Consider the following 24,030-nt stretch of genomic DNA (forward strand, 5'->3'; position numbering starts at 1 on the left):
AATAATATTATAGTTATTATGATAAACTGTTCTCTTGATTTTGTTCCTTTCACTTTCTCCAATCTGTTTGTGGAAGTCTTCCAGGTTTTTCTGAAATCATCCCTAAACCACTGTTTTTTACTGAGAAATCACACATCTTTCTTTCGATCTCAGTCTTTTATGTTGGTTTAATATTTTCTATTGTGGGGACAGTTGGGTAGCTCAGTGGATTGAGAACCAAGCCTAGAGACGGGAGGTCCTAGGTTCAAATCTGGCCTCCGATACTTCCCAACTGTGTGACCCTGGGCAAGTCACTTAACCCCATTGCCTAGCCCTTGCTGCTCTTCTGCCTTAGAACCAACACACAGTATTGATTCTAAGACAGAAGGTAAGGGTTTTAAATATATATATAAAGATATAGATATATGTTTTCTGTTGTATCATTATTGGCTTCTATTTGGTCCATTCTGATTTTGAAGGTGTTGCTTAGAAAAGGATTTGTATAGTTTCCATCAAACTATTAAATACTCTTCTCCAATTCTTTATTCCATAGTTTTCATTTCTTTCCAAATCTCTTCTATTGCTCTCATATGAAAAAATTTTCATCTCTTGAATTCTTCTTTCATCTCCTCCCAAGAATTCTAATTGATTTTTTGTTCAAGCTTTGTCTTTCTCTGAAACTTCATTTATAGATGTATTCAAGTTATTCTCTTCTTCAGAGATTGTGTCTTGAGCCTCACTGTCAGCAAAATAGTATTTTTTGGTTGTTTTAAAAAATATAACCCTTCTCTCCTATCTTAGAACTAAGAATGAGTTTCAAGGCAGAAGAGTGGTAAGGGCTAAGCTATTAGAGTTAAGTGACTTACTCAAGGTCACATAACTAGGAAGTGTCTGAGACCAGACAACTCTAGACATGGTGCTCTATGTAATGAGCCACCCAGTTACTCCTGTAATGGTTCTTTCCTCCCATCACCCAATAAAAGTTCTGTGTGTTGCCCAATCTCAACTGCATCATCACTGAAGCAAGGCAATTCCCATACCCCACAGTCATTAATTCACTTTCCTGCTCACCATAACCTTTTCAAAACTTTTCATGCCATCTTCTTCCCTCACTCTCCGAGAGCCTTGCCTCTTGTTTCAATGGAGAAATTGAGGCCATTCACCAAAAACTCCATTCATCCCACAACACTTCTGCTTTCTGCCTCTATCTCCATTTCCTATTGGGACTAAATGCCTCGAGAAATTCATCTACAATCATTGAATCTAGTTTTTCTTTCCCAATTCTCTGTGGTATGGCTTGTGGTCTCATCATTAAACTGAAACCACTCGCACTAAACCTGCCAATGTTATCTCTTCCTTGCCACATCTAATATTCCCCCTCCCCTCAATCCTCATTCTCTTTTCACTTGGTCCTCACCTCCTTCTTGGTTTTTGTGATATGTGACAAGGAAATCACTTTAAAAGACTGATATATATTAATTTAAGGTCGCCAAGGAATTCAGCTATGTAATTCCTAAATGAAAACTCAAGTCAACAGTCAACCTTTTATGGAGTTTAATTACAAACAGGAGGAAGAAAGGTATTTACAGATATCACTCTGTCTTCCTGAATGACCATCTCATCTTAGTCTCCTTTACTACATCTTAATAATAATAATAATAATAATTTCACATCTCCTATGCATGAGTTGCAAATCCAGTCCTAACATTTACTTCAGCATTTCTCTCCTCTATAGAGTGTACCAGAAGACTGTCCTGGGCTTGTTGCTCTAATCACGCTATGTATTTCATCTGGTAATCTCATTCTAGTTCCTCTCAATTCAGTGATTGTCTCTAGGCAGATGATTCTCAAAACTATTTGCCCAGCCTGAAGCACTCTCCTCACTCCTCACCTCCTGTTTCCAAGCTACAACTGACTAATAATTTTGAATTGGAATTTAAAAATAATTTTAAATTTTTTATTTTGATGAACTCAAATAAAAATGAATTAATTATTTAAAGTTAAACAAAAATAAAATTAATTAAAATAAATTTAATTAATTTTAATTTTTAATAATTTAGTCCCTTTAAACTTAAATTCAGCATTTTCAGAACTGAAGTCATCTTTCCCTCAAAGCCTCCACCACTGCCTAAATACATTATTTTTTTTAATTAATTTTTTTTATTTGAGCATTTCCAAACATTATTCACTGGAGACAAAGATCATTTTCTCTCCCCCCCACCAACTCTTCCATAGCTGACGCATGATTCCACTGGGTATCACATGTGTTCTTGATTCGCACCCATTTCCATGTTGTTGGTATTTACATTAGAGTGTTCATTTAGAGTCTCTCCTCAGTCATATCCCCTCCACTCCTGTAGTCAAGCAGTTGCTTTTCATCGGTGTTTTTACTCCCACAGTTTGTCCTCCGCTTGTGGATAGTGTCTTTTAGATCCCTGCAAATTGTTCAGGGACACTGCATTGACACCAATGGAGAAGTCCATCACCTTCGATTGTACCACAGTGTGTTTGTCTCTGTGTACAGTGTTCTCCTGGTTCTGCTCCTCTCACTCTGCATCACTTCCTGGAGGTCGTTCCAGTCTCCATGGAACTTCTCCACTTTATTATTCCTTTTTGCACAATAGTATTCCATCACCAACATATACCACAATTTGTTCAGCCATTCCCCAATTTATGGGCATCCCCTCGTTTTCCAATTTTTGGCCACCACAAAGCTAAATACCTCATTATTGTCCAGGGTACCACCCAGTCATCCAATCTTTGGAATCCTCTCAGTCCACACTGGTTCCCAACTTTCTTAGACTCTTCATTCTCATTCAACTACCCTCCCCTATCTCATCAAGTGGTCAAGGCTTGATATTTCCATGTTTGCCACAACTCTTGGAATTCCTTCCCCCAGGACCAACCACCCTGATGTAATCTCATACCTTAATTATTCCAACAGCCTGATGGTTCTTCTACCTAGCAAGTCTCTCCCCACTCCCGCCCATTCATCCTCTACTTAATTTTCAAACTGCGCTTCCTAAAGCAGAAGTCTGACCAAGTCACGCCCTTATTCAAGAAACTACAATAGTTTCCTATTTGCCTACAGACCCAAATATAAAATCAAATGTTTGATTTTTAAAGTCCTTTGTGATTGGGCTCACTCTTACCATTCTAGTTGCCTTGTTTTTATTTTACTCCCTTCCATGTATGTTACAATACAGTGACATTGGCCTTTTCTACTATTCTTTGCAAAAGATATGCCATCTCAACTCCGTACTGTTACACCGGCTACCTCCATGACTAAGGTATCTGCCCTACTAATCCTGGCCTCCTAAGATTCTACCTTTTAAAAGAAGTCTTTTTCTTGATGCTCCTTAAAGCTAGTGCTTTCCCACTGCCAATTATTTCCAATTTGTCCTGTGCGATTTGTACATAGTTGCTTGGATGTAGTCTTGCTCGTTATTAGATTATGAACTATTTGAAAAGTAGAATTTGGGGAGTCTTTTTCTTGGTGGGGATCTCCAGTGCTTATCACAGTGTTTGGTATAAAATATTGAACTCTTGAAATTCAAGCTTGATCAGAATCATTCCTAGATGAAAACTGCTTCTGGAAATGAAATTTACTTATTTTAGGGTGGGCATGAGCTGTGGGTCATTATGAAAAAATTCCTTGGACATTTTGGAAGTGTCACATAAGTAGTAAACAATAGATATTTAATTAAATTGGACCTATGTTTAGATTGAACACAGGTTGTTCAGATTAGAGTTAGTTTACAGCCAGTCTAGAATCTTAATGATTTCAAAATTGACTTGGATTTGTGTAAGCCTTCAAGACATTTTTGAATAATGGAATTTTGGAGTGGTAGATTTGAGATAGAGAAAATACTTATACATATAAAAGATGTCACCAGGGACATAAAATTTGTCAGTAACGTAGTTCTAAAAATGTGTACTTTCCTCAAATATCCATGTAAACTCAGATGAAATGGAAATTTATTCCACTATAACCTTCACTAGTCCTCAGGCTAAAAAATAATAGAGGCATTGAAACCTCAAGAAAAGGAGTAAAATTGACCAGAAGAAAAGAGCCAAGAAAAAAACTACTCACCATTGACTCTGCCTTTTGCTTCAATCTTTTGGCTTCTTTCATATGAAAATCAGCAGCTTGTCTGAAGATTAGGAGACAAAAAAACCAATGAGTCCACAGAAGTATATCGAATTGAGGTACACTTTCAGAATTAAATTAATAATAAAACTATTGTATATGTATAATATATAATATTGTAAATGATATTATAATATAATAAAATATATAAAATTAAATTACAAAGAATTGACTTTTAAAACCCCAAACAACTTGAATTCTTACTTTTCAAACTTGACTTGATGCTTCATCAGCTTGGAGTTACCATTTGGCAAAGAAGGCACAGGAAACAGATCACCTGGAGATGCCTAGGAAAAGGGTAATCAAGATTAGGAGACAATATTTCAGGTGGAAGAGTTCTAAAATCTATCTTAAGAAGTAAGAAATCAAAAGGCAAAAGTACTAGATGAAGTTGGCCAAATCAAAGCACTGATTTTTCTAATCACTAAAAACTCCCAAGCCTTTGGTTCTTGCTCCTGTAAGCCCAAAAGACATTATGTCTAGGAAAATAATTTATCAGCATAGCTATCATTAAAATTTTCCAGTCAGTTATAAGTATGATCACTTACACAATCTGTATCTTCTCTTCCTTTTATTATATTTTAAACCCTTACCCTTCTGTCTAACAATCAATACTGAATATTGGTTCCAAGGCAGAAAAGCAGTAAGGGCTAGGCAATGGGAGTGAAGTGACTTGGCCAGGGTCATGCGGCTAGGAAGTCCCTAAGGCCAGATTTCAACTACAGTGCTCAGGCTTGGTTCTCTATTGAGCCACCTAGCTGCCCCATTCCCTTTTACTTTTAATCCAATACTAAAAGAAGTTTAAATTTAAGACAAAAATGAAGTATAGAAAAGTATCTTGAATGTATCTCAAAATGAAATGAATAAGAAATCACCCTATGATTGTAAACCACTAAATCATCTGCTAAATCCAATATTGCTGTTTTAAAATATTTTTCCTCCTTTTTAAAAAAAATATGCATTAATAACAATTTTCCACATAATTTCTCCAAAGATAAGATGATCCAATTTTTTGCTCTCAACCCTCCCCCCGTATTGCCTGGTCTCAGAGCTGGCAAACAATTCAATTTGAGCTATACATATATTATCACGCAAAAACATATTTCCATAATGTTCATCTTTATAAGTGAGAAATCTTATGAAACAAAGCCCCCAATAAATAATAGATAATATTCATATAAATAAATAATAAAAAAATAAACGAGTGCTTTCATCTGCATTCCAACTCCAACATTAGGTGGAGAGCATTCTATGTCATAAGTTCCTCAGACATGTCCTAGATTGTCCTGCATTGCAGGGAGGAGCTAAGGCTGTCACAGTTGACCATTCCACAATATTGCTATTACTATGTACAATGTTCTTTTGGTTTTGCTTATTTCATTCTGCTTCAGTTCATGGAGGTCTTTCCTGCTCTTTCCAAAATCATCTTGTTCATCATTCATTACAGTACAATAGTATTCCATCACCATCATCTACCACAACTTGTACAATCATTCACTGCTACCACATAAAGAAGAACTCTAAAATACTTTTGGAGGTCCTTTCCCATTTATCAATGTTGCTCTTTTTTTTAAAAGGAAAAAAAGAATATTTTAATTATCTAAGGAATAAAAGTTCTTTGTAATATCATGCATGGAGGGAAAGGGAGGAATCTTGGGAAAGTATACAAGAATTAAAGGTAAAGATAGAGTAAAAGCCGTTCTGTCCTCCATCTCAAATACATGGTAAATACAATTCAATAATAAAAGGATTAGGAAAGATAAAAAAAATGGCAGAAAAAAGTGTTTTCTGAATACTCATGAAGTAAGAGTTTAAAAAAATTCCCTCATGAGTTGAAAGCAATAGAAAAAATTTTGAAAGATTCTCTGATATGAAAAAGGAAGCAACCCTAAAATTTACCATAATGGTACAGAAAATAATAAATGAAAAAATATAGCCAGAGACAACAGGCTTAAGAAAAAACTGCAGTGAAAATTTTCACAAAAGTAAATTCCATTTAAAAAGGAATTAGAATGCAAAAATTCAAAAGCTGAAAAAATGAAGCAGAACTTAAGAATACGAAAGTTCTTATGAAATAAAAACTAGGCATTAGAAGACTTTCAGGAAAATTCAAAGAAAGGAAAAACAAGCAACCATACAAAAAAAAGTGGACAGCAAAACTATAGATTTTTTCCCCTGTCCTTTTGGGGTAGTACAAAGGTAAAAATAGAACAGGATGGTACAGTTTACAGAAGGCAGAGGGTTTGGATATAGGTCTATGAAAGGGCTTAATCTGGACAACAAAATGAAAAACTAATAGATTTTATTTCAAAAAATTGTTGTAAGGATCAGATGAGATGAAACTGGATGATAAGGTCTTCACCACTAATGTTTTGGGGGTGTTTAGACTATAGGTGATCAACTACAATGAAAGGTAAAAAAACTCCCACTAGAGTTAGGGGTCTTTCACCTTTTTTGGGTGTGTGTTTTGGACCCCTTTGATGAAGCCTTTGGAACCTTTATATAAAATATGTAGGATTACAAAGACAATCCACTATGTTAAAACTTATTAGCATATTACTATATGCTTCTATAGCTGAGATAACTATATTCAGTTGTCATTTCTTTTTTTCAAGATTATGGATAAGAGGTTAAAAATTCCTGCAGTAGAAGTAAGAAAGTAATTGGCCATCTGGGAATGATTAGAAGGGACAAAGGATCAAAGATTCAAAAGGAGAATGATAAAGGATAACCAAAAAACCCAACAAAACCAAAAAGCACAAAAAAGGTTTTCTGATCTGTAGCACAAAATTCTGGCCCTTGCATCAAGCTGCCTCCACTGACAAAATTCCTGGGAAAAGATTCTAGCGCAGCTTTTAAAGTGGGGTCTCTTAACCTAGAGAATATACATTACTGTCAAAGGCATAGCTTGACACCAAAAAGCTGACTACACTAAGTGTATACATACCATTTAAAATGGATAACTTTATTTTGTCATTAAATTGTTTTATTAATATTTCATCAAATTTTAAAGCAATATAATCACTGTGTTGGGGTATTTCTTTAAACAATCTCCTTTGAAAATTCACATCAGTAATGGGCCTATTTCACAAAGATAATTGAAATTTCCTTTTATATAAATAGGATTTCTGAGATTTCATTTATGAATGAGAAGGCAAAGTATATCATATAAAGTAAAATTTGATGAAGCCCAATATTACATAGATGTTTTTAAATAGCACTATGGGGATATATTGAGCCATGCCACTCTATACTTTTTCTTAAATGACATTAAGATCCTATTGGTTTCTACTCACATCCCCATTTTCAAAGAAGAAACTCAGAAGTGTAAAATCACCAAATTAAAAAAAAACATTTCATGACACAGATAACAGTTTAAAAAATAATATGGAAAACAATTTATGAAAAAATTTAAAATATAAAATGACTATCATTAAGGAAAAAATATGCCTCAAAGCACATGATACTCTCATACATTCCACAAAAATAATTCTACCCAAAACAAAAACTCAGTTTCCCAAAATAAAAATGGGCTCTTTATTATTTTTTTCCACGGATAGAAATGGAAATCCTTACATATTTGCTCTTATTAAATGGGTTTGTAATTAAAATATTATCAACTACTCAGTATAGAAAATAAAAAATTTAAAATAAAATAAAACATTTTAAACCTCCAAACAATAAGAACCAAAGAGAAAGAGGTGTACCAAACTGTTCCATTAATGATGAGATTTAAGAAAGAAAAAGCAGTCCACATATTATTAACGTTTGACCTTTTTCTGTTTTATTCTAAATCTTAGTTTTTAACTGTGGAACAAAAGCCTAAAAGATAAATTAGGAACAGTTTAGAACTAAAGAATATCACTTGTGCATTTCAGATGCAATATAGTAGTTCTATTTTCAGAGAAGCTATCAAGAATTCAGATATAAATGTCAAATAATGGAATTTGGTCAAGTAACTCTAAATGCTACTTTTACTTAATATGCACTACATACACATGATGCAGGTAAAGGGAAAAGATCGTATGAATCGATGCATTCGAGGTGAGACAGGCTGTTACTATTGTCAAATGTATATTGTACTAGAAGATGTTAAAAGTCTGGACCAGCTATAGGATATTGTTAAAAGTTTCATATACTTGTTTATTCATGAAACTAATATTAGCATCATCTTCCTCTAAGCATCTTCTTTATTTGGTTTCCTGAGCTTTCTTTGCATTGTTTTTCTTTTGTCTTTTCGACTAATGGTATTAATTGCTGGTGTTCTGCTAAAGTCTTTAATAGTTCCATGATGAAAGGTAGATAATTATGCTTTCTTCTAATATTCTTAATATTGTATCTTTTTAATTTCTGAATTTCTTCTTCAATTAGTATCTGGTGTTTGGCAACTTCTGATTGAATCTGTATCCAGAGGTTCCTCCTCTGCAAACTGTCTTTGTAACTCAGCTATCTTCTGCTCGTATGGCATCTTTCTGTTGGACACAATGGCCATCAGGTTAAATTGTATTTCACCTTCACTGTATTTTTGTATTCTTTTCTCTATAACTGGTCTTACTGCACTAATCCAATCTAATTGATTACATACCTAAATGCTTAAATCATTTGGTCCTTCTCTTAATCCATCTAATTCATATAGCCTTCTATTGACAGGAACATAACAAAATGAAAAGCATCTTCTTTTGCTAATGTTTTTGCATCAAATTCAAACATCTGTTGACTGGCAAAACTGTTGTGAACTTGCCGGATCACTTCTGATTTACTTGCTGCCAAGCCTTTCATTGCAGCATCAAAACGATTGTGAAAATTCTTCATGTTCTGAAAGCATCTCCCCTAGATGGACATCTTGATGGGTACAATTCAATAGTACACTGACTATGGCCTGAGGTGCACAAGCATTATTTATTACCTGTTTTGCAAAAAAAATTGTGTCAAGTCTGGAATCCTGAACAACAGAACCTCCTGGTTCTTCAAGCTGCCACTTGAAAAGAAAAATTAACCCATGAACTGGCCTCACAGGGCTATTGTGAGGCTGCGTTAAGAGACACAGCTTCCAGGAATTAGGAAGAGTTGGTACTGCTGTACTCTGCCCTGGTCAGACCACATCTGGAGTATTGTGTTCAGTTTTCAATTTCTCAAAGTTCTCTGGCTCCAGACTCCATATTTCCTCTCTACTTGTGTTCCTCAACAACTCAAGTAGGTAACAGGTCAGCAATAAAGAGAGCTTCTAGGATGTGAATTCAATAACACCTCTAGGAAGAGGTATATCAGTGCAGAACAGCATTAAGTTCAGAGGCACTCAAAAGTGTCTTCCCTCCTCTGAATCTTTTAATGAGTTCAGTGAAGATCCCAGGATCACTCTCCATGAGGCACCAGTCCCTGGTGCTGCCCGCCATGGCCTCAGCCATTCCTCTCCTCCTCTCCTTTCTCACCACCTCTCAACTCTGGGAGGCTGCTTGCAAGCTGCCACCACCCAACACCAACCCCAAAATGGATAACTTTAAAATGACTCAGAAGTGACAGAAAAAATACAAGGGAATGATATCCTTTCTCAGCACTGAACAAATTGAAAAGAAAAATTAAAAAGGAAAAATATAGAGCTATAAAATTATTCTAAAAGTTAGATATGACTAATTAAAATATGACTAATTTAAAGTGATTTAAAAGTAAATATTCAAGAATAAATTTCTCACAGAATTCCATAGATCCCTTACTACCAAACTGCCCAATAAGGAAACATTTTCTAGACTATAAGGAAACATAAATCAAGGGACTAGGATCATATGATACAGACCTAACTGAAACTTAAGTAATGACATCCTGAAGAATGAGTGGGTGAAAAAACAAATCATGGAAACAATAAATGTAGAGAATAACAATGAAACTGTTACAAATCTATCAACTTGGTGATAAAAGGGCAAAATTTGATATAAATTGTCCTTTTAAAAAAATTAGAAATCACTTAAAATTTCATGTTTCCCTCATCGTTTGCTATTTAAACATTTAAACATTCAAAACACAGAATGAAGAAGTCATTCCAAACAAGACAATTTTAAAAAATTGCAACTACTCTTATTTATCTTAGTATCAATATATTGTTGTTGTTGTTCAGTCGTCTCAGTCATGACTGACTCATCATGACCCCATTTGATAGTTTCTTGGTAAAGATACTAGAATGGTTTGCATTTATTTCTCCACTTAATCAGACACACAAGAAAAACGAGACAAATAGGGTTAAGTGACTACCTCAAGGTGCCACAGCTAGCAAGTGTCTTGAGGCTGGATCTGAACTCAAGTCTTCTTGACTACAGGTCTGACAGTGCTACCCACTTGCCCATGAATTTATAAAACATAGCAATTGTCTAAATATTCATATATTTGGTTAGGAGTAACCAAAAGGAATTTGCTAAGTTCTCAGAACTACAGTTGAAAACAGATTCAAATCAAAGGGTCAAATAGTTTTAGTTTGGCTTTGAAAAATATATTTATTGATATGATTCACTACCAATGAAGATGAAATTAAAGCAATTATTGAATTATTCTACACCATTACATGCCAATAAATCTTACAATCTAAGTGAAATATAAACTTCCCAGAATAATAGAAGAAATAGAATACTAAAAAAAAATCCTTGGAAAAAAGAAATTGAATAAGCTATCAATGAAGTCTCCAAGACAAACATCCCCAGGACCAGATGGATTTATAAGCATAGGCTACAAATCACTTAAAGAACAATTGATCACAATACTATATAAACTATTTGGAAAATAGACAAAAGGAGTCCTTGAAATTCCTTTTATGACACAAATATGGCATGTGGTTGGGAAAAATGGGAAGTCATTAGTATTCAAGCATCAAATGACAGTAATGTGGGAAGACAGGTGAAAAATGTTCATAATAGAAATTTTAGCATAAGAGTGAATCTCCATAAAATGCATTTGTGGTCCAGGTTCTGGAGCCAAAGAACCTAGGGTCAATCTGCAATAAATCATCTAATTTCCTTGGCTGTGAGACATATGAGAAGGGTTTTTAAAAAAGTCTATGGAGAGTCAGATATTAAAAGAAATATATAATAGCTAAAACAATATGGATGATTGCTCCAAATCACTAATAATGAGGGAAAAACAACTGAGGTTTTATTTCACACTAAAGAAAAAGAACACATAGTTTAGGTAGATTAATTAATGCATCACTGGTCGAGTTGTAAATTCATCCATTACACTGGAAAACAATTTGGGACTGCATGAGAAAAGTTCCTCTAAAGTGTCATGGAAGAGGCATGAAGGAAGAGAGAATTTCATGCATAAAGGACCTCAGCTGTCAATCAAAAAAGAACATTCCAAATAGAATATTCCCAGGAAAGACAGTTGGAAAGTCAAGCCAGGCTGAAGGGGGAAGAAGCTCTGAACTGGACCCCTGTTAGCTTCTGTCCTAGGCTGAAGGACCCTTGGGGGTGGGGGTGAGGGGCTTCTAGAGCTAGGCTGAGAAGAAATTAACTTTTGTTGGTGGCTTAGAGTGTGAAGAACTGATTGTATATTTGAGATGAGTTTGAAGGAAGAAGAAAGAAGATTAAATAGTTATACTCCCGTCTCCTTGACAAACTTGTGTCACAGCTGTGACAGGACTGACATTTCCAAAAATCCTCCTAACCCTCCTTATAGATTAGGGGCAACCCTATCCCTCTCACCTCAATTTCCATTCCTGTCCTGTTTTTCCCAATAAACCTCCTTACCTGAGAAAGAAGGAAAAAAGTATCTTCTCTAAACCTCACAGATCACCTTTGCATTACAAAGAAAGGTGGATGACTATAAGGGGGGGAGGGGAAGGGTGGCAAGAGGTTTTGGGTGGAAAATTGGGAGGTGAAGGGTGGAGGGTAGGAAATAGCTTAATCTATTAGCCATCAGTAGTGATCAATAGGCAACCCCAGAGTATCCCCTCTAGTAGCATCTCTCTATTTCTCATAAGTATCTCTATCTCCATTACAACATGGCACCCTGAGGTTTCCCCTAGTATCTCTCTAGTCAAGTCAGAGTATCTCATTTATTACTACTAGAAATATCTCCACAGTATCCTTTTTCTAATACAATGTAGATATCCTTTCATTTGAGAATACTACTATTTCAATATCCCAAAGAGGTAAAAAATGGAGAGGTTTCCACAAATACAAATATCTTTACATTAGTACTTTGGGTAGTTATTAAAGAGCTAGAATGAAAGTAAGGAAAGGTTGAAAGATTTAAATATATTATTGCACAGCAATAAATGATGAATTAGATGAGTTCAGAGGAACCTGTCCAGATTTTTATAAAATTAAACAAGTTTAAAAAAGAACAAGGTCACTATAACAACATAAAGGAAAACAATACTGAATAATTTTAGAACACAGATAAATGCCAACTCTAACTCTGATAACAAAAGACTGAAGAGGTAACATTTCTCTACAGTTTTCGAGCAAAAAATGGTAGACAGAACCATGCAAAATGAAGCATGCATTTGCAGGCATGTATTCATTTGTATTGTTCACAATAATTTCAGGTTATAAAAGAGAAATGTGTAGGTATGAGGGTAGTCATTTAAAAGTGACATCAACACTTTTTTTTAAAGGACATCAACAAAACACCAAACAAGGAAAATATTTACAGATTCAAGATTTTCTTTCTTACTTTCCAAAAGTTATTTCATTTTCAAGGGTATGAGTTGAGTCTTCTAGGACAGTTTTAAAAATAACACTTTGAATTTATTATATACTTAAAAAAAGAAAAGCAAGCAGTACATTATAAATATTTGTATAATCCTGCACAACTCTGATCTACTACTTACTGGGAATGATGATTCTAGTTGATATTTGTTAAGTTTAAAATGTTTAAATTGAGAAAAAAAGTTGAATCTTAGAAGGAATTGATATGGGAAAAATATTTTTGACAGATAATAAAATTAATTCCCCAATAAATGTATCAAAAGATATGAACAAAAAATTCTCAAAGAAGAATTGCAAACTACTAACAACTATTTCAATATAATTTGACAAAAGGGTAATTTGAGGTACATCTCTAATCAAGGTAACATTTTTAGCAGGGGCATGCTACCTTGTCAATAAATGTGTCAGTGACTTGCTTTCAATTCATGCCAAAGACCCTGAGCAAGAGGACAGTTTCCCTTTGGGGGAGTACAGAACAAAGAACAAAACAGGATGGATAGCATCTGGTAATGAGGGATGGCAGCAACCTCCCCCATTCTTCTCCCATGAGACTAAAACAAGATTATTGTTGGAATCCAGGTGCAAAATAAGAGCCTAGACTTTACGATAGCAATCCAGAAATCCTTGAAGGATATCTTGGTTGCATAAAGATATCAGGCCCAAACACCTCCCTTTTTTCCCCTTACACAGTCCCCAAGGTTAGCAAAATTAAGTAAGAATAGACCAGTGAAGGAGAGCTGAATTTCTAAACCTAACCCATAGCTGAATTCTGAACTTAATTCAAAGATGAAGAACCATAACTTTAGTAGTTATAGGAAAAATGAAATCAATTACTTGCAAACAAGATTAGTAAGAAAATGATAGAGGATCAATTTTAATCTTTTCATAACTACATGAAAGAATGTTCAATATCACTAATAAGAGAAAATACAAGAGGGTTAATTTTATACCCAGTGAACTGACATGGATAATACAAAAAGAGACCAATTAGGAAAGAAAAATGGGCATGGTGAAGTATGATTGGTAAAGCTGTGAATTGGAATTTGAAATTGTGAAAAGAAAGTGACTAAAATATTTAAGCCCTTTGACCCAGAAAGTACATTGCTAAGTACCTACTGCATGGAGGTTAGTGATAAAAATAAAGGCCCTATAAACAGTAACACTTTTATAGTAACAAAGAATGGAAAACAAAAATAAATAATGATTGATTAGGGAACAGCTACAAAAATTGTAGTATTGGAATGCAATTGAGTATTACTGTGCCTTAAGAAAGAATGGCACTGATTCAAAGGGAAATAAACAGAATTTGGAAAATAATATGCAGTGACTACAAAATGTAAGCAGACAGAACAGCAACAAAACAGTTAAAACTAAATGTTTCAAAATTATACTGAGCCAACGTAGCACCAAAGAAAAGACAAGAGAAAGTATCTTACAATTGCTTGTCAAAGTGAAAGTCAATGGATGGGGAACAGTGCATATAAGACCTTTTCTGATTAGTCCATTACTTTTATAAAGTTTTGTCATTATATGAGGTGGCTTTCTGGGAAGACAAGGAATTGTCAAATGGGTGATAGAGAAACAAATTATATCAATTTTTAGAAATGAATCTTAAAAAATAAGTAAATCCCAAGAAACCTATTTTTCAAATGGATTTACCAGGCATTTCAATCAACTGAATAGCTTATGAGTGCTATTATTTGTGATATACACCTCTTAGATACTATACAGGAGAGCAAACCTACACTCTTCAACTAAAAAAATTAGACATACAATGTATAAACATGACAGATAACCTGAGTAAATGTAGTGCTAAATAGGTTATTGTTTTACTTAACTCTGAGAAATCTAAGAGTTAAATTCTTTTTTTTCACATTAAAATAGACTGATAATAACAATATACATTCACATACAGTTTTTTAAAAACAAAAATACTTTTTGAAGAAAATATAATATTGTCTAATTTCAGTAGTTCATCATTATATGTACTCACTTTATTACAGGTAGAATTTCCAGAAGACTTTCCTTCCATTTTCTTATGTTTGGAAGAAGAGGAATCTTTATGGCTATCTTTAGTGGTGCTAGTACTTTTGGAGTGCCCCTGAACAGAGGAGTAGCTTTCATTCCTTGGTCTTTTATGTACATTCTTGGCTGCCTTGTGGGAAGGAGATGCAGATGGTGGTGGTGGTGGTAGTTCCTTTTTCAGGAAGTCTGAGGAGGACTTCGACAATCTGGAGAATACCAAATGAAACTGAATCTACTGATAACATTTTTAAAAAGAGACAATAAAAAATTAACTAGATAAGTAGGTTTGTTTTCACATAAATGATTTTTGGAAACTATGACCAAGTGCTTTTGCAAATAGCAAACACATCTTATGTGTCTATGAAGACCCATTTTGTGGTGGATAGTACACATATGACTAACTTATCAGAACAGAATTAACTTGAATATCAATTTATACTTAAATGAAGAAAAATTTATTGCTATCATAATAATTTTGCTCGTTTAGTTAAACAAGATCAAGAGTTAGGAAAAATAAGTGTTATCTATATCATGCTTTCAATGAGTAAATAAAGACAAAAAGGATTCTTGGAGGAATAAAAGGAATTTCTGATGCCTTTGAAAACCCAATCCTATGATTTAGAATTATGGTTTTTAAAAAATGACCCTTTAACCCAGAGATTCAAAATCTAGGTAATATCCTGGCAGGTCCCATGTCCATCAAAATATCTATAGCAAGGCTTTTTGTTATAGCAAAGAACTTGGAACCAACGAGACACCCATTAAATGGGGAATAGCTAAATAAAATGTAGTGAGGGAATATAAGAGAAATATTACTAAACTATTAGAAATGATAAATAAAAAGAAATAAAAGAATATGAGAAGATACATGAACTGATACTGAATGAAATAAGTAGACCCAAGACAATAATGCACAGTTTCTGGAACAAGAGAAAAGAAAAGAAAAATAGCAAAACTCTTATCAAAACCACCAAGAAGTGAAGGGGCTGGAGGTGGAAGGAGAGAACAGAGAGAGGAAGTGGGGGATACTGCCTGGCTAAAGTAAATACTAAAGCAAAAAGTTAAAATACCATTTTATTATTAGAAAAGGCTAGGATGCTAATCGGCAGCAATTATTGAGTTTATTACCGAGAAGTAGCAAAGTTTGTTACACAGTGAACATACCCAGATTTCATCTCCACTATTGTGAGTGCCCTGTGTGACATCAGAAAGTTTGAAAAGTTATTTAAATGCATGTTCTTTTATTTATGAGTAAAGTTCTTAGCATGTGGAGAGTTTTGGATAATTAACAGAAAAGGGTCAAGGAAGTGAAATATAAACATTTTCTTTCAACTTTTACAGTAGTAAAATGGAACAATGCCACTAGAAGTAACCCAATATGGATGTTTTAAATAAGATGAGAGAATAATTGTGAAAGTATGGCAACATCTATGGCTTTCACCACATATAAATAAGTCAACCTTAGATTTAAGTGTTTTTGGCATTTTACCTGGAGAGCATCCAACCTGTACCTCAAAAACAATAAACTCTGATGTTTCTACCAAAGTGGCTCTTCTAACATTTATATTCATAATATTGGGACCCAAAACTTTCTAGTAATCTAGGCTAGAAACCTTGGTGTTATCAATGGCTACGCAAGTCCAATCAAATCCTTCTTTCAAGTCTCCCTAATCTGTCTCCTCCTCCACTATTGGCGTACTAATTCAGGCTCCTATTACTTCGAGCCTTAACCATAACAATCCAGTTACAATTGATTTCTATAATTTGCTTCCCATCAAAAATAACTTGAAACATTGGTGCACTTCCTCAAATCAAAGTACCTTTAAAAACATCTTTACATGTTCAAAACTGTTCAGTTTCCCCATTGGCTAAAAGAAGTCCCAGCTCCTTACACAGTCACTGAATATCCCTTACTAAAATTATCTTTCAAATTTTCCAAAAATCAAGGACTACTAAACTTCATACTAACCTTTAATTTATGCTGCTCAGAAAGAGCTCCAAAATCTTTCTTTCAAGACCTAAATTAAATGCTGCCTTGCCAATGAATCTAGCCCTGACTGTCCTATTCCCCCTGTTTTCTCCTTTATGCATCCTTTCTAGCTTTATTAGTTTCTCCTCTACAGTAATAAAACTCAGAGGCAAGATCTGAATACAGGTCTTTTAACACAAGAGTAGAGGGTCTTGAGATCTGTGAAACTTTAAAAAAATGTTGAGGGGGCAGCTGGGTAGCTCATAGGATTGAGAGCCAAGCCTAGAGATGGGAGGTCCTGGGTTCAAATCTGCTCTCAAGACACTTCCAAGCTGTGTGACCCTGGGCAAGTCACTTGACCCCCATTACATACATACCTTACCACTCTTCTGCCTTGAAACCAATACACAGTATTGACTCCAAGATGGAAGGTAAGGGTTTAAAAAAAGAGAAATAGTTTTAGGCTTCACAGAATGAAGAACATGGCAAATATTCTAGACAATGTGATCACTTTCACTTTTGAGCGTTCCTATCTTTATACTCACCTAGTTTTATTAGAGTCTTTGTGAGCAGAAGATGATGTCCAGAATTTGGCATCTTTCTCCAGTTTGATTTTCTTGCTATCAAGGTCTCTTTCTGCATCTCCCTGTGAAATGAATTAAGAGAAACTTTTACATCACATGATGGAGAGGAAGTGGCTAAATTGGAACACAGGGGTGAAGTGGTGAACTGATACAATCACTCTGGAGGGCAATGTGGAATTTTGCCCTAAAGGGTTATATAAAAATGCATACCCTTTAGTCTATATCCAAGAGATTAAAAAAAAGGGGGTGGTGGCTGACCCATTTGTACAAAAATATTTATAATAGCTCTTTTTTATGGTGGCAAAAGAACTAGGAATTAAAGAGGAGCCCATCACATTGGGGAATACTATTATGCAATAAGAAACAATGAACAGGATGATTTCAGAAAAATGTAGAAAGTCTGACATGAACGGATGTAGAATGAAATAGGCAGAAGCAGAAGAATATTGTACACAGTAACAGCGATACTGAATGATGATCAGCTGTGAAAGACTCAGCTATTCTCAGTAATACAACAATCCAGGACAATTATGAAAGACTTATGAGAAAGACTGATCCCCTTTCAGAGAAAGAAGTGAGGGGAGTATGTATACAAACTGAAGCATATTATTTTTCACTTTATTTTTGTGTTTTTATTTTAGAGTTTTGGCTTTATATAAGTATTCTCTCATAACTTGGAAATATTTTGCATGATCATACATATATAAACCAGACCAAATTGCTTACCATCTCCAGGATGGGGAAGATAAAGGAAGAAGGGAAGCAATTTGGATAATTTTAGAAATTTTATGTTAAAAATTTATGTTATGTTAAAAAGCTGGTGATGTAAGATTGGAGGCTCAGTAGAGATAATGGGTCTAGAAATCATTTGAATAGAGATAATTAAATGCATGGAAAATTAGGTAAACAAGTGAAATATTTTATAAAGGACAAAGGCTTAGTGTACCCCTACAGTTAGAGGGCATGATAAGAGTAATAATCCAGAAAGACTATAAAAATTATAGTCAGACAAACAGAAAAAACAAGACAGGCACACTATGAAAATCCAAGGACAATAGGGTGATGATATCTGTAGTTTTAGCGATGCCAGAAAGAATTAGGATGAAGAAAGTATTTTTAGACATGGAAACTGAGAATAAATTTGACAAATAAGTTTCAATTGGGTAAAGAGAGTAGAAATAAGATGGCAAAAGTCTGATTTCACTGAAGTGAGGAGAGGAAATAAAAGCAGCATTTATAAAAGACTGGCTGAGAAAGGAAAGATACAAAACAACAGCATGAGGAGGATTAGTGAGAATTTTTAAGGATGAAGGAGAATAGAATATATTTGTTAGTCACAGGGAAGGAACCTACAGAAAGAGAATAAAGATTAAAGCAGAAGCATGAATATGGGGATGATATGCTATATAAGTTAGGATGAATGAGATCAAGGATATAAGTAGAGGGGCCGGACATGGTGAGAAATGCTCTCACTTTATCAAAGACTGGAATAAGGGAGCAGAAAGTAAGAGAAGATGATGGTAACTAATTTTGCTGGTGAAAGAGAGGAGCTGAAAAAGGCAACGGGATTGTGAATAAGGGATTTATGGATATAGAGTCATATTGGGGCAGAAGGCAGGGTGGGGGTATCAAGGGGGTGAGAAGAAAAGAGGTTTGTAATATATCCACTAAGAGAAGTGAGAAAGAGAATCAAGCTTTGTGCATCAGGGGTCCAGGGAAGTTTAGCTAACAGAAATTTGCAGCGGACTCATTCAGAATGGTTGCAGATTACTCCAGTTCTGTTCAGCAGTTTTCATTTTAGGAATGGAAAATCCAGATGTTGAGAATAATTCAGGGGTAGAGCATGGAAAGATGTAGTAGAATCGGCAAGAACAAGTGGGAAATATTACTTAAGTATTTATACATCATGCTTACTCACTTCTTTAATGGTAAAATATAGGCAAAGTATTCTAGATAAACACATCTGAAGACCAGCTCAGAGCCATAATCATGATATTGCCATAAATATGTTTACAGCAATACTTTTGGTAATCATACTGGCTTATTCACACCATAAATGCAATGAAAGTTGTTCAGAACTTTAAAGATTTTTTAAAAAGTGTGTTGACAATTTAAAACTAGAAAAAAGAGGGATGGTAGGAACCATCTAAATAAATAGGGTTCAAAATACACACACACAAAAAAAACAATCACCAAAAGGGAATGCTATTAAGAAGCAGTTGTACTGAACTATCTGTTCATTATCAGAAAGGATGATGAAATGATAGTAAAAGAAGCAAAATCAACTAAGTAAAAGAATGAAGGAAAGATTTTGAAAGAAGAAAGAAATGTGAACAGAATGTACAAAATCTTTGGTATCCTGAAATAATTACTACTTTCCATCTCATTCCTCAAAAAGATCTGAGGAATACAAATACATAGATTATTATGGAAAAGAATGCTATCTTATTTTCTTGATATTTAAAAAGCTTTTTGGTAGAAGAAACTATGGCATTAGTCATCTTTGATCTCATAATATTCTAGAATTCAACTAACTCAGGAGATAAATCCAAAGCAGGAGGATACATTCTTATGACAAACCTTTGAGAAATTGTCAATGAGCCTCACTAAGATAAGACCACTATTTCTGGAAGAGTGAATTGAAGAAATATCATTCATGTTAGGAAAAGAACAACTGTAAAATACAGCATTAAATAGTTCTATTATATTTATTAATACCTTGCCTAAAGAGCCTGGGATCAAAAGGGGTGGGATATATAAATGGCTGCTCTAAGAAGAATGAGAACTCAAAGTTATTCACAGATCCCTAAGGTCAGAATTATTTTCACAGCAATACTAAGATTTTATTTGCCTTTTTCTATTCTCCTCTCACAAATGTACACTAGAATTTTCCAGAGAAGACATGGGCTGGGAAGTAAATATTTAGCCACACACATGAAGACTGATTTAATATGTTGACAGCAAAATTATACTTTTGCTTTTCAAATGGACAAAACTGCAGATGTCAGCTGGACTTGCACTTTTGCTGCTATTTGTGCATTTGTCTGTATAGAGGATATAAGTATTAATTATTCATCCAAGATAAAGATTTATGTGAATGCTTGGCAACAAACATCAGTAGTGCTGAAATAATCAATGAGTTAAACAACTTTTTTGAACCTTATGTATCAAAGGCAATGGCAGGTAAAACTGCTGGCCTGAAACCAAAGCAATGGCACCAAACCATACCACAAATCATTGAATTCTTCACCACTGCATACTTGTGGTAAAATAAGTCCTAGATAAAGCAATACAAATGATGAATTATTGTCCATCTCGGCCCTTGACAATACAACTTAATATTCCATGAGATGATGTAAGGGTGATGGAGTCTAGTATTTTCTCAGTTATCTTTGGCATCACCACATAGGCTGGTCTTTTGGGTGTTGGTGTCTTGGATTTTCACCTTTGATCTTCATGAGCTTGGGACCTGCTTAGGCCAGCCCTTTCTCAACATGCTCAAACTCTTTTCATCTGCATTTAAAAAAAATAAAGTCCCAAACATATTTGTTTCTCCTTCCTTCCCCCCATACAAAGAAGATACAACACTGAGCTGTGAGCTGAATATTTGGCTTTTTCATTGGGCACCATTTTGACTGGAAAGAAAGAAGGATAAACAATAGCTATTTGGAATAATGTATAATATGGACATTTTCTCAAAATTGAAGGTAGTGAATTTTTCACATCAAAGAAGATAATTGGTGATTATTGGTTGCCAGTGAAAGACTTAAGAGATTTCAAGGAAGATTAAGAAATTTGGTAAACTTGTATTCCCATCATGCTGAGCTTGACTTAACTTTTCGAATGAGACCAGTGATGCTATTAATGAACTTGTTTCTATTTAATTGAATAATAAAATGTATGAATTTGAAAGATCTGCATGAGTCAATAAATATTTTCCAAATGACTAATGCAAATTGCTACAAAATCATTCCTGAGTAAAAGATCTATTCAAAACACAAAATAGGGGGCAGTTGGGTGGCTCAATGGATTGAGAACTAGGCCTAAACACAGGAGGTCCTAGGTTTGAATCTGGCCTCAGACAGTTCCTGGCTGTGTGACCCTGGGCAAAACACTTAATCCCCGGTGCCTAGCTCTAACCTCTATTTTGCCTTGTAACCAATACACATATTGATTCTTAGATAGAAGGTGAGGTTTTAAAAAAATATAGACCAAAGATATAATAGATTATGGAAAGATCATTAATATGATTTCAGATTACACACTGTAACAAATCTTTAAAAAACAAACACATAACATTTTGGTAAAATATTAGAGAATAATAATAGCCTATTATCAAAAAAAAAGACTTTCAAATACTCCTCTCTCTCCCAATAACAAGGCTGGATTTTCTTCATGAACTTCAACCAAAAGAATATAAAGCAACAGATTGAGTGGAGAAGAAGATATAGGAATTCAGTTATATTCTAAATCTAGCCAAACTTTTTTTAACCTTTTCACGTTTCTTTTTTTTTTTTAATTTTTAATTTTATTTCATCATAGAACATTATTCTTTGGTTACAAGAATCATATTCTTTTCCTCCTCTCTCCCCCCTTCCTGTAACTGACTCACAATTCCATTGGGTATTACTTGTGTCCTCGAACAGAACCTATTTCCATGCTGTCAATGTTTGCACTAGAATGTTCACTTCCTGAGCAATATCCCCTTGACCCATGTAATCAAGCAGGTGCTTTTCCTCAGTGTTTCTACTCCCACTCTGTTTGTGGATAGTGTTTCTCTCCCAGATCCCTGCAGATTGTTCAGGGACATTACACCGCTACTAATGGAGAAGTCCATTACGTTCGATAATACCACAGTGTATCAGTCTCTGTGTACAATGTTCTCCTGGTTCTGCTCCTCTCATTCTGCATCACTTCCTGGAGGTTGTTCCAGTCCCCTTGGAATTCCTCCACTTTATTATTCCTTTGAGCACAATGGTATTCCATCACCAACATATACCACAATTTGTTCAGCCATTCCCCAATTGAAGGGCATCCCCTCATTTTCCAATTTTTTGCCACCACAAAGAGCGCAGCTATGAATATTCTTGAACATGTCTTTTTCCTTATGATCTCTTTGGGGTACAAACTCAACAGTGCTATTCTAGCCAAACATTTTAAAGAAATTTCCAAAAAAAAAAAATTAAAAATAGGGTTATTTTTTTTAAATCGGTTTTTATTTCTAAAATGGTAAATATTGATAGATATAACCCACAAAAGCAAAGGTTCTTTGGATTATTCATAATTTTTAATAAAGAAAAGGAATTTTGAGATAAAAATGTTTTAAGACCTGTTGCCTTAAAGAAGTTTACCCTTTCATTTTCAGAATTCTTGCAAACAGAGGAAAAGAGGAGGAATGCTGCAATGACTGATGATTATTTCTTGAGGTTCACTATATATCTAGGTGACTCTAATTATGCTTTATTCTCTAGTAATCTCATCACCAGTCACGTTGTCACGGATATATATATGTATCATCTGGACCTTCTGCCATCATAAAACTTGTATACCAACATCTCATGTATATGATACGACTGGAAAGAGCAAGCTGACTTATCTGATCTCTGGCTCTATTCAGCACTCCTGTCCAAACATCCCTCTCATCACAGATTCCCCGTATCCACGGGGGATCCGCTCCATGGCTGAAATGGTGTCTGTGAGCAAACGTCTGCTGCCCCCAATGCTGTATTTGATGCTTGTCCTTTATTTTTGAAGAGGATCAATAACATTGTGGGGTGATGGCCTGACATGCCCACGAACTGGATTTTAAGTGAGGAAGAGCTAAAAAAACTTCTGGCCTTACTCTCTCTTGCAGACTCATCCAAGTCCAGTGGTAAGACAAAAGTGAGGATGGAGTGGGTGACCTCAGCCACTTTGCTGTCTGCTCAAACTCAAAACACTCCAGAGTCCACTTCATCTGCCTTCATGGAGCTGGTAAAGCCAACTGTTTTCATGTGATCATTCCAATAGAGGAAGACTTGGCAAGCTTTGGGTAGATGCCTCTCTCCATCACGGATGGGGTGGGAGTTTGTTAAGTCCCCCCAATGGTGTTTCTGGGGTATGGTGGCCAATGGAGGTGCCATACCCTGACTCAACTATGCCCATGAAATGGCAAACAACTGCACTATCACTGTCAAGAAAAACCAAATGGGGTCACAAAGAGCAGGATGCAACTCGAGTGGCTAAATGACAATAAAAGAGGACACGTTTCCATCTGTTGATATGATTGTCCTGATTTGGTTGGTATTCTATGTTATTAATTCGTATGTGTATGAAGTACTTTGTAAACCATAAAGCTATGTAAAATAATGAAATGATCTTTATTATCACCATCTATTTTCTCTTACTCTCTGTAAGCTCCTGGAGGACAGGGATTGCTTGCACTTTTTTGATGTGTTCTATTACTTTGCTAAATGCCTAGCATGGAGTAAAATTTTTAATTAATGTGTTGAAGGAATGGTTTTTACCTCCTAAAGCCAAGTATTTGAACCTCTCATATAACATTCTTCATCGACTACAGATAGGATATTCAGTTTCCTCATCTGTAAAATGAGCTGGAGAAGGAATTGGCAAACAACTCCAGTATCT

At 34.9% G+C, this 24,030-nt stretch overlaps 1 protein-coding gene and 1 pseudogene across 9 annotated transcripts in view; both read right to left on the minus strand.

The window, feature by feature from the left end:
• AFF1 (ALF transcription elongation factor 1) overlaps positions 1 to 24,030 on the minus strand; it is a 220,283-nt gene that overhangs the window by 16,333 nt on the left and 179,920 nt on the right. For all 9 annotated transcript variants that reach the window (XM_007495930.3, XM_007495928.3, XM_007495927.3 and 6 more), the window contains 4 exons: positions 17,365 to 17,465; positions 14,819 to 15,056; positions 4,334 to 4,416; positions 4,073 to 4,133 (listed from right to left, as the gene is read on the minus strand). In XM_007495930.3, coding sequence (XP_007495992.1) covers positions 4,073 to 4,133; positions 4,334 to 4,416; positions 14,819 to 15,056; positions 17,365 to 17,465 — 483 coding nt within the window. The remainder of the gene's footprint in view (positions 1 to 4,072; positions 4,134 to 4,333; positions 4,417 to 14,818; positions 15,057 to 17,364; positions 17,466 to 24,030) is intronic.
• LOC130455108 (ubiquitin carboxyl-terminal hydrolase isozyme L5-like) lies at positions 4,423 to 14,808 on the minus strand (annotated as a pseudogene).

Source organism: Monodelphis domestica, chromosome 6 (genome assembly GCF_027887165.1).
Source record: "Monodelphis domestica isolate mMonDom1 chromosome 6, mMonDom1.pri, whole genome shotgun sequence".
NCBI lineage: Eukaryota > Metazoa > Chordata > Mammalia > Didelphimorphia > Didelphidae > Monodelphis > Monodelphis domestica.